The 12,153-nt window shown below is 36.7% G+C and overlaps 1 protein-coding gene across 8 annotated transcripts in view; it reads right to left on the bottom strand.

Annotated features, from left to right (window-relative positions):
• Positions 1–11,669, bottom strand: part of Dhc64C (dynein heavy chain, cytoplasmic) — a 162,187-nt gene extending 150,518 nt beyond the window's left edge. For all 8 annotated transcript variants that reach the window (XM_069838938.1, XM_069838772.1, XM_069838723.1 and 5 more), the window contains exons 1-6: positions 11,249–11,669; positions 10,018–10,117; positions 5,540–5,713; positions 2,660–2,915; positions 1,995–2,181; positions 270–490 (exon numbers count right to left, since the gene is read on the bottom strand). In XM_069838938.1, coding sequence (XP_069695039.1) covers positions 270–490; positions 1,995–2,181; positions 2,660–2,915; positions 5,540–5,713; positions 10,018–10,117; positions 11,249–11,495 — 1,185 coding nt within the window. In that variant the 5' untranslated portion in view covers positions 11,496–11,669. The remainder of the gene's footprint in view (positions 1–269; positions 491–1,994; positions 2,182–2,659; positions 2,916–5,539; positions 5,714–10,017; positions 10,118–11,248) is intronic.
• Between the last annotated feature and the right edge of the window lie 484 nt (positions 11,670–12,153).

Here is a 12,153-nt window from a genome sequence, read left to right on the forward strand (position 1 = left end):
TAAAAAAATTAATTTTTGAAATTGAACCATGTTCTTTGAGATTCATGCACTTCATTAAGCTGACCCTGTGTCAGACACTCAGTTTACAATGAACCACAAAAGAGCTAGTTTTTATATTACAACAGCATGCCACTTCCAGACAATTCGAACTGTGAAACACATCTAAAACCGAAGTGAATTGAGATTTGCTAATTTTCACTGTCCAAGGCTATATATTATGAACTGAAGTCGCTACACATTCATTCAAAGCACACTGAAAATGCACATACCTTCAGCAACTGATTGCCAAGATCTCTCGAAATTGCTTCCACAAGACGAAGAGCCCTTTGGATTGGATATTTTGTATTACGAATCTTCCTAAGATGAGAGAAAATAAGTTGAACAGCTGAACGAATGCGGTCCAGCTCTGTGGCAGACAGAAGGTCATTGATTGGGAAGTCCTTCATCAAGGGGTTGTAGTCATTGACTGTGGCCAGTGCCTGCTTCAGACCTGCAAAGAATAATTTGTGTTTAATGAAACTTCACTTTGTTCAATACTTCATTTGAAAGTTCTCTTTAATGCAAGTGCAAAAGAAGTTGAAGACCAGAATATCTTAATATCAATGATGGTGAGGGGGAAGGAGTGAAGGATAAGAAAGCCAAAGATGGGAAAAAGAGAGGGAGAAGAGTAGGGAAAGAGGAGGGACGAGAAAATAGAAAATGACGGGAAGGAAAAGGAGGACACGGTATGGATTATTGGTAGAGGGCGAGACAAGCCAATGCTCACTTTGACCAGTAACATGGGCCCACTGAGTTACTTTCAAATTTCTACGAGGAGACAACTTTTGCTTAGAGCCCCATACCAAGTTCTTTTAAGTGCTATAAAATTAATCATTTCTGGATTTTCTCCTAACATATTCACATCATCCACATAGACAAGAAGCTGATGTAACCTATTCAATTCTAAACCCTCTGTATTATCCTGAACTTTCCTAATAGCATATTCTAGAATGAAGTTAAAAAGTAAAGGTGATAGAGCATCTCCTTGCTTTAGCCCGCAGTGAATTGGAAAAGCATCAGACAGAAGCTGGTTTATACAGACTCTGCTGTAAGTTCCATTGAGACACATTTTAATTAATCGAACTAGTTTCTTGGGAATACCAAATTCAATAAGAATGTTATATAAAACTTCTTTCTTAACCGAGTCATATGCCTTTCTAAAATCTATGAATAACTGAAGAGAATGACTGGAAGATAAAAATTAGGGAAAGAAAAGGATTCTAAGAGAAAAATGAGGGTAGAAAAGAAAGAGAAGAAAAAATGAGGGAAAAGACTGGAAGACAAAAATGAAGGAAGATAAAAACGGGAAAAGAAAAATGAGGGAAGGAAAAGGACGGGAGGAGAAAAATTAGGGAAAGAAAAGGACAGTAAGAGAAAAATGAGAAAAAAAACTAGAAGAGCAACTGATGAGGCAACTGAGAAGAGAAAAGTGAAAGAAAGGATGGGAAGAGAAAATGAGGGAACTGAAGGGGCGAAAAGAGAAAAATTACAGAAAGAACGGGAAAAGAAAAATGAGGGAAATGATGGGACAAAGACAAAAATGAGGCAATGGAACAAAAAATGAGTAAAAAAAGGAATAGGAATATAGTGAGAGCAGGGACGTGGAAAGGGATCAGAAATTGAGCAGAAGAAAGATTAAAAGAAAAGGAAAAAGTGAGAATAACTCCAGTGGAACAGTGTGAAGGGGGAGGTAGATGGATGCAGTTAATCTGCAGTCAAAGAGGAAAGTAATGAGTACGAAACAAACAATGCAAGGAGAAGAAACAGCAGAAGAGATAAGGAGGAAGAGAGAAGTTAGCGAGGAAGTGAAGAAGAGACTAGAACAAAAGAAAATAAAAAAAAAAGAAGAACACTTTCTGGAAGAAGAGGAAAGGGAAAAAAAGAGGTCAGTACTGACCAAAAACACAATTCGCGTTTATTAATCTACGTCAACATCTTATCACAGAATTCCATACCTGTGTCTGTGTCGAAGCTTACAGTTGCGTGGAATCTCTTGCCATGTTTGAGGATATCCAGAGTCAGAGCCACCTCAAGACTCTCGCGCTTTTCTTGAATTCGGTGCAGAGCTCGCTCCAGATTCAACCAGAAACTTATCTCTTGTAATGCAGTTCCTGAAGACGGATCTCTATCCAATTTTGTTACCTATGCAACACGAAAGGTACTATTTGCATACCAAAAGTCGACTACTAAAAAAAAAAAAAACTATCTTAATAATGTATTGTAATGAAAATCTATCAGCTAAATTTCTAAATTTTAAAATACTTCAAAATTGAACTACCATACAAGCTTTTTTTGTTAATTTTACAACGCTTTATCAACTACTATGATTATCTAGAATCTGAAAGATATGAAGGTGATGTCGGCAAAATGAGTCCAGGGTTCAACGCCGAATGTTACCCAACATTTTCTCTTAATGGGTTGAGGGAAAACCCTGGAAAAAACCTCAACCAGATAACTTGTCCCAACCAGAATTGAACCCAACCCTCGACTATGTTATATCAATAACTGTCACAGTTTTACTGAATGAATTAACTACGATATTCAAAGCTCTCCTGTCTCTAAAAATGTATCCTTGAAACACATACTGCTCTCTTCTGTTACATTGATTAGTTTGCCTTACTTTCTGGATCTCCTTAATCCAGCGGTTGACTCCATTGTGAAGCTGGTTGAGGAAGGTGGAATCTTCCACTCTATCCCCAAAATCTGCAACTTTGGGCTTGCGGCCCTCATCTGCACAGCGCTTGATGACATTTGCAACGGTCTGATGTACTGGAAGGGAAATCTCTGGGATGTCTATGTTCTGCTGCAGATGTAACAAACCCATCTCCAGCTCCGCCATCTTTTTTTCCACAGATGGCGCCATTTTATCTCCATCTCTATATTAACAGTTCATTATAATAAAAATGAAGAAGTATCAGGGCAAAAATTTATTTTAAAAACGACAAACTAAGGCGAGATTTGGAGGAAAGACAGAGATAGGAAAAGAAAGCAAGAAACAAAGAGGAAAAAAAGAAAAAAAGATAAAAGATAAAAGGAAAACAAACTGAAAACAAAGACGAAGTGAGAAAAGAAACAACAAATTACAAATGAAGACATTATTACAAAAACAGCCCTAGTCATTTTTGATGAAATTGAGTTAAGGACACATTTGCTACTATTTCAAATGTTTTTTTTTTATTCAATGCAGTGGCACTTGACTAGAGTCATTGGCTGTACAATGGCGATAAAAACTAAGAGGAAAGAAAACGAAATAAAGTAAACGAATTTCAAATGTTTATAGACTCCAAAAACGACTCATGTCAGGTGCAACAGTCACAAGGATGAACACCAGTTGTACATAAACAGCTGACATTTGTTCTATTTATTTTTATTGTTCTCCTGAAAAATACCAATTTTGACAAGGGTTGTTTTTATAATAATGTCTTCAAATGGTTCTCTCTCAATGAATATGTCCCTTCTATATTGAGGGCACTTGGAGCAGACACAATGAAAGATTTGTCAGAAAGGAGACTGATACTGAAGTAAGATGAAATTATTAACATTCAATCTAAAAAATTTGATGATAATAAAGATATTTCTTAGTCCATTGAAGGCTGCAGACTTTCAAAAACTTTTGCATCACATTTTTTTCAAATTTAAGGCTGCAGACTTTCAAAAACTTTTGCATCACATTTTTTCAAATTTTTACATTACTTCCTACTGTTGTACAGGGACATCATTTTATTTTTACTTCAATTTTTATTGTACCTGAGTTTTTTAATGTACTTCACTCCCACCCCTTCTACTAATGAAGTTCAACCGTCCTCCATACAGAACCAAGACTGCATACACAGTCATAGTAGCCTTAGTAAACAGTATGTTCCAAAAATATGTTCGAGTTTTTCAGTGACGAAAGAACTTTCAATATTGAATCATTTTCGCACAGGTAGTCTACTGTCGCCCATTTGCCTACGTCATATCCCGGTTTCTCCCACCAGCTTTTATTTGCCAGCTAGTGGCTGGGGTGTCTTAGCTCCTTTCTCAGAACATTAATTTCTGTTAGGAATTGGACGTCTACGTAATATTATACAACTGTTTAAAATAACTTAAATAAAAGGGCCTTGTTAAGTAATTAACTGCCATGAGATTTCCCCCCTTTCTATGACCCTACGACATAACCACTTGGACGGATAGTAGATAGTATGTCTGAGTAATTTTATCTTTTCGGATCGGACAGAAGTGAAGATTGAATTTACAGTACATAAGGTACTCTTTTATAGAATAGGTTCAGAATTATTTCAACATGAGTTACAAGTACGAAGAACGAAACTGGCAATTGGGATTACGTACAATAGTCTATAGTGCGATAATATGCACATTAGAACTGAAGCCTGTATCGAAATGAACGGCCACCATTTTCAAAAATGTGTTTAAATATCCATATTATGATTATTTTTCAATTTAACTTCATTCTCTGTAGTGTACGCTAATGTGCTATAGACAGTATAATATACACTGTATAATGAATACGTCCACATGGACAGCTCAGTTCGTGAGTAAAAACACTCATTGTTAATACTGTACTGTATTTTTATTAATCAAAAACCTAATGAAAATGATCAAACTCAAAATTGCGATATTTCCTAGTTTACGTAAATGGAAGAACTACTTTTCTTCCCTCCTATACCTAGTAAAGTATTTGTTAGTATATTACACCAGTATCATCGAACTCCAGTCGTGGAACGGGGTAGCAAACAGCGTTGATCCAGAGGTATAGGTAAGTTATTAAAAATGTTAGTAAAAATAAAATTATGTCCCTGTACATCAAAGATCTCTGGAGTCCCTGGCATACCCTTCCCATTCTGCCCTATCTATTTTCCTATATCCAATCTATTCTACTATATCTTCTCTGTTCTACCCTGCCTTATCCATTATTCTAACATACCCTCCTTTCTACTATCTTGCCCTCCCTCTTCTACCCACTCTATTCTACCTTACTCTCCTATCTTCTACCCTACCCTACCCTACCCTCCTCTCTTCCATCCTGCCCATGCCTCATCTACCCTGCCCTACCTACCCTATTCTACCCTGCCCTCCTCTCTTCTATTCTATCCTCCCGTCTTCTACCCTGCCCTACCCACTCTATTCCACCCCACCCTCCTCTATTCTACCCTAGCAACCTCGAGCATAGATGCCTTCGCTGTACCGAATATGCTATCCATCTAACAGACTTTAATACTTGGTATTTACTTAACAGTCGTCACCAGAAAACTATGCTTAGGTATTGGAATTTAATAGTGATAGAGAATGAACCAGCTGGTCCGACAAGAAAACGTTCATAAACCTTTAAAAAATAATCCATTATTCTTGAAGAAATTTGAAACAGTGAACTCTAAATCAAATAGCAAGAATATCAAGTGCTTATCGCTGAAAATGGCTCAATGAGGGAGATAATAGACTTTCCATCTTTATTGTGAATCGACTATGTAAAGTAGAATGTAAACGCCTTATGCAAGTTTACCGATCTGCACGCCCTGACTCCTTGACATAAGATTTGAAGTAGGGAGCCATTGTCTTGCTGATGAATGCGTGCAGTGTCTCATATGGGGAGCCTTCACTGAAATTGATGAGTCGGAGCTGGGAATGAATAGCCTTGTCTGCCTCGATGACCGCTCCTCTCTTAACGCAGACCATGCTGAAACAAGAGTCACAAGTGTCAAATTAGTGTTAGCATAAAATGCTTATAACTATGTGTGAAATTCAATTAAAGGGTCTCAATACAAGGATAGTGAAAATATTAATCAACGATAGAAAATAATACGAGTAAGATTTCCAATTAAGATCTTCATGCATCCTGGATAACAATGGCAGCAATAGCAGAAGGAATAGTGGTGCTGCTTCTGCTGTCTGCTGCAGTAGCAGTAGTGCTGGTGGTGGTGGTAATGGTAGTGGTAGTAGTAGTAGTAGTAGTAGTAGTGCTGGTGGTGATAGTAGTGGTAGTGGTGGTGGTTGTGGTGGTGGTGGTAGTAGTAGCATGTAGTGGTAGTAGTGGTGGTAGTATGTAGTGGTGGTGAAGGTAGTGGTAGTAGTAGTAGTAGTAGTAGTAGTAGAAGAAGTCGTGGTAGTGGTAGTGGTAGTAGTAGTAGTAGTAGTAGTAGTAGTAGTAGTGGTGGTAGTATGTAATAGTGGTGGTGGTGGTATAGTGGTAGTGGTAATAGTAGTGATAGTAGTAATAGTAGAAGAAATGGTAGTAGTATTAGTAGTAGTAGTGGTGGTGGTGGTAGTGGTGGTGTTGGTGGTAGTAGTAGTAGTAGTAGTAGTAGTAGTAGTAGAAGAAATGGTGGTGGCAGTAGTAGTAGTAATGGTGGTGGTGGTGGTGTTGGTAGTGGTAGTAGTAGTAGTTGTAGTAGTATAGTAGTAGAAGAAATGGTAGTAGTAGTAGTATTAGTAGTAGTGGTGGTGGTGGTTTGGTGGTAGTAGTAGAAGAAGAAATGGTGGTGGTAGTAGTAGTAGTGGTGGTGGTGGTGGTGGTGTTGGTAGTGGTAGTAGTAGTAGTAGTGGTGGTGGTAGTAGTAGTAGTAGTAGTAGTAGTAGTAGTAGTAGTGGTGGTGGTGGTGTTGGTAGTGGTAGTAGTAGTGGTGGTGGTGGTGGTGGTGGTGGTGGTGGTGGTGGTGTTGGTAGTGGTGGTGGTAGTAGTAGTAGTAGTAGTAGTAGTAGTAGTGGTGGTGGTGGTGGTGGTGGTGGTGTTGGTAGTGGTGGTAGTAGTAGTAGTAGTAGTAGTAGTGGTGGTGGTGGTGTTGTTGGTAGTGGTGGTAGTAGTAGTAGTAGTAGTAGTAGTAGTAGTAGAAGTGGTGGTAGTAATAGTGGTAGTAGTAGAAGTGGTGGTAGTGGTAGTGAGTAGTAGTAGTAGTGGTGGTGGTGGTGTTGGTAGTGGTAGTAGTAGTAGACGTGGTGGTAGTGGTAGTAGAAGTGGTGATAGTAGTATCAGTAGTAGTAGTAGTAGTAGTAGTAGTAGTAGTAGTAGTAGTAGTAGTAGTAGTAGTAGTAGTATGAGGGAACCTAATGATAGTGATATGGTAAGTATATAGTAACGGTTTTACATGAAAATGAGTATTTGTGAACTGAAATATAAAGTTTAGACAAAAAAAACTATCAAATACTTTTTCGAGGAAAGAAGTCTAAAGGAGTTTATGTACAATGCACTTCATATTCTGCATCTGCTGATTTAGCAAATGTATACTCCACCATTATGATGAGGCCAGCAGCCAGAATGCAATGCTGTCATTGGCAATACAAAGAAAATGAAACAGTTATCACTTTTGCAGTGCAATATAAATCCTGAAAAAGCCATATTTTTTTTTAATGTGAACAGGCTTCACATGTGTTTGATTGGATCTACATTGATTTTCTAGGACCTATTAAAGGAAGTACGCATTTAATAAATTTTCTAAATGGCCAGAAATCAATTTCATCTCTAAGCTGGATAATTCTTCAACACTCAATATTCTTAGGAATTGTTTTGAGTGTAATAATTACTGATAATGGCAGGCAGTTTACATCTTTTGAATTTAAAAGTTTTTGTGAAATGAATGACATTATACATTGTAAGTTGGCACCTTATCATCCCCCTACTAATGACGCTGCTGAAAATTGAGTAAAGACTTTAAAGAGACTTTTAAGGAAACTGTTATTTGAACCCGGGAACTGTAAATTGGGTATCTCCACTTCAGTAAATAAATATCTATTCTCATATAGAATGATACTGCATTGTGCTGCTGGTGAAACACCTTCTGAATTAATATTTGCTCAGGACGTGAAGACTCGTTTAAATTTCTTACCATTTCTTGTAGAACATTATAGACATAAGCTGGTTAAGTTTCATCATGGAAATAGGGATATATTTTCAATTAGGAAAAGAAGGTTTTGTGAGAAATTATAGGTGTTTAAATGAGGCATTGTGGGCTAGAGGTAAATTTGTGAAGATCTTGGGGGAAAAAAATGTATTTATGTTAGCTGGTGAATGATCACATATTGAATGAAAAAGACATACAGATCAAATAATTAGAATTGGAAAATTGTAAGTTAAGCTGGAAATGAAATGTTAACTAGAGATAATAATGATAATCAGGGTGACGAAAAAGTTGTTGGCCATAGTAGCCTAATTGTAGTCACTGTGAAGATGAAATGGTGGCTCGTGGATGAATTAAGAGGAGACAATGCTTCTAGGTGGACATAGTGAGATTTTATTGAGGCATTCTAGTAGGAATGTTAAGCCTCCTGACAGATTGTGATATCACTGAACTGACTGTAATTTTTATCTGATGAAGGAGGAATGTAATGTTTATTGATGGTTCAGAGTGGGCCATGATTGTTGACATTGTTGTTTCCGATTTCATATTGAATGTAAGCCTATATTATGATTAATGACTGTTATTTTTCTAAGTTCTACGGTGCGAGAATCTGTGACAATAAGTTACATTAGTTTAGTTTAAACTTTTAGTAGCCCTTGCATATAGGAATCTGTGATATGTTAGATTAGTTTAGGCTTTTAGTATCTAGGTCTTACATAGTATACTAAGTGAAGTGAAATGTGCGTTTCGCGTTCATTTTGAGTATTCTACTTCTTTATTTCACATGTTGAATAATCGTTTTTAGGTTACCTACACAGACTGATTCTTTCAAATTTTTAGCCATTTTCTAACATGTTTTTAAATCAAATGACGTCTATATGAATTCTTCACATTCCAAACTATCTTTCCTCTGAAAATTAGATATTTTTCCAATTTTTTCGTCAAAAAAAACCTTCAGTGTCGCGTGCTATAGAAAACCCATTTGCTTTAATAAATAGTACAAATAGGTATAATATTACAAAGACGTTGGAAATTTGACTATAATTATGTGTGTGTGTGTTCCACCTTTGCTTATCATACAATTAAATGGAGAAACTAATAAATCATATTTTCATTAACGTTTTCGGTACTTATGTACCATCTTCAGATGTATGTATATAATGCTAATTGTTAACCAAGCCTCTAGTGTTTTTGTGCGTACTGTACTATATCGATGAAGTGTTGCCATGATTGAATAAATAATTACCTAGCTCTTATATACTATTTGTTGGTGCAACATACTATCAAAATTAAAATTAAAAATTAAATGTTTCAGTCAATGTATCAGCCTAGCATCAAGCACGAGCAGACCAACACACGGCAAAACTACACGCCAGGCGATACTAAATCCATGGACTTGACAACCTTCAATTTGTTTTAACAATACATTTATGGGTACAAATTACAGCAATGCCATAACTATTATAGAAGTGCCACAACATCACTTTCAGCAAACATAGCCATGTCAACGATACCACGTCTAGCTCAATGCTAATAAACGAGATCACAGCAACTGCCTCATTCAACTTCACATCGGCGAACACCGCACAACAAGTGATCACCAACTTCATATATTTAAAGTGATGCACAAACTATGTGTTTTTAAACAGTTTTAAATAGTGTTTTTTAAATAGTGTTTTAAACATTGACTGAAACATTTAATTTTTAATTTTAATTTTGATAGTATGTTGCACCAACAAATAGTATATAAGAGCTAGGTAATTATTTATTCAATCATGGCAACACTTCATTGATATAGTACAGTACGCACAAAAACAATGATTATTTAAGTTTACGACACATGCACCTAGAGGCTTGGTTAACAATTAGCATTATATACATACATCTGAAGATGGTACATAAGTACCGAAAACGTTAATGAAAATATGATTTATTAGTTTCTCCATTTAATTGTATAAGCAAAGGCAGAACACACACACATAATTATAGTCAAATGTGATAGCTTATCGGTATACCTTCAATATGACGTTGGAAATGTTCTCTCCATCAAAAACGATTAAGAAAGGTTTCATTTTGGTGGTGGTGGCAATTGTAATGACGTCGTGAGGGTTCTGGTAGTGATGAAAGAGCCAAATAGTATATACAGTACCTTGACATTTTCGGATTTGTGAAGTGAACCTCATTTGAAATGAAGTACGTAATAGCTTCTTTCTCCTCATCTCCTTCTCCAGATTGGTCGCTATCTTCATCTGCAATAAAACCAAAGCACCCGAGTAGCAATGAACTGTACACGTCAAAATAACAATAAAACTTCTTCTTCTGACATGGTACTACAGCCCGTGGTGGGCCTTGCCTCCTCTATGACTCTCCTCCATTTATCCCTATCATCCGTCAGCTCTTTCCATCTCAGACTTCCAAAACTTCCTGTTGAACACAGTCCCACTATCTAATCTTGGGTGTACCCCTTGATCTGTGTCCTTCTGGACATGTAAAGAATATATGTTCCACTCTACTGTCACGTTCATTCTACTATGACTGGCAAACAAAGGGGATCACTTGATTTGGTAATTCTACAGAACGGATGGTTTATTTCAATGTTCGACTCGACATATATGTGAGCAATTTCTTTCAAAAATGAAAGGTGTTAAATGTAAAGCGCGCTCCCGATTGACAGACCAACATTTATTTGAGCAATTACAAATTGCAATTTACGATGGAGAACCAGATTTCACTTCACTAATTAAAATATCGGGATAGGCTGATGAGTAATTTCAAATTCATCAGAAGGTTGCTAAGACGTATAGTTCAGCTGATTATTTCCAGACTGCAGACAACTGTACTAGAGAAATGTTCAATTGCATTGCGCCCTGGACCTCTCTAGTATCAGGTAAGAGAGAGGGTGAGAGAAGTTCTGTTGATACGCCCTTCTGGCATTATGTCCTCGATACAATATTCAGTCAACCCCCATGTTGTCACCTTAAATTCAACAGTTGAGTTTTACAAGAAATGGTTATAGCCTATGAACAAGAGGAGAATAAATTAAATGAAATCAGCTACCAATAATTAATTTATACATCAAACTTCCATCTTTAATGACGTCATTCAGAATGTCAACATCTCTCGTTCGTAGTCTATATTCAAAAGAGCAGCAACAGATACCGGTGTAACAATTTCAGTGTTCTTCAAATTAACATAAACATATAACAAATATTTTATTTCCGTTAATTCCTTAATTAATCAACTCTGAAAAATAATGTTGGTAGGTGTAAATGAGTAGAGGAAGACGATACACTCCTCAATGTAGCTTACAAGGTCAGGGGTCAATGTTTTGCAGATATATTTCAGTTATACTCATTTAATTAATGATAATATAAACTCACCTTTTGAGGATGCGCGTTGTATAAGCATACATGTCACTTGAGGATCGCTTATAAATTTCTGTATACAATCTTGATTATTGCGATCATTCAAGGCTGCATTTAAAGCCGGGGATACTGTATCTTCATCTTCAGGCAATAGAATTGTAACAGCCTTTTTCAAGTAATTTGAAAAAGTACTGTATTCGACAACAGCTACATTTTCGGTCACAGGAGGACCTTCGCCTCCTCCTTCTAAAGAATCGCCCATTTTTTCTAATAGTCACTTCCTACACCATACTGTCACAATTCCAACATGATGATTCAACCGTCATGACTTCACGATCCCAACCTACTTATCGGGCTCTGTCGGGTGTGGAAGCCGAACGTACCGAACTCATCCGATTCACCAACGTCAATACACGTTTGTCGCATTATGCGCAGTTGTTGTATGCACGTTATTGCGCATGTTAATGTCTGCTAGAGTAGCAGACAGCACTTCAGCATTGCACATAATTTTTAATGTAATTGTGAGGCGTACGATTACGTCTTATTGTCAGTAACAAGATTTACAAGCCAGATACCAATAAAATACAAAATATAAATTTACAATTTTAAAACACAATTTTTTAAATGAGTGTAGAACTGTTTTCTTGTATGTCTGAACTAAAATGTTACGTTTCTTATGAAGTTTGGTACTAATTAACAAAAGTACGATCAAAAGTATAAACCTCAGGGCAAAAAGCAATTGAACAATTGCGGGATTTTGAATAACATGATCGATTTAACTAAATTTTCTGTAAGCCTAGATCATTTATAAAACAGATCAGCCAAGCTTATATTAAATTTGGACGCAACTGGAAAATAATAGTATATGATCTAGGCTGTAAGCCACTCCCAACCAATCTTAGAATCCGCCACTGACAGAG

The sequence above is a fragment of the Periplaneta americana genome, chromosome 1 (genome assembly GCF_040183065.1).
Source record: "Periplaneta americana isolate PAMFEO1 chromosome 1, P.americana_PAMFEO1_priV1, whole genome shotgun sequence".
In the NCBI taxonomy this organism is placed as follows: Eukaryota; Metazoa; Arthropoda; class Insecta; order Blattodea; family Blattidae; genus Periplaneta; species Periplaneta americana.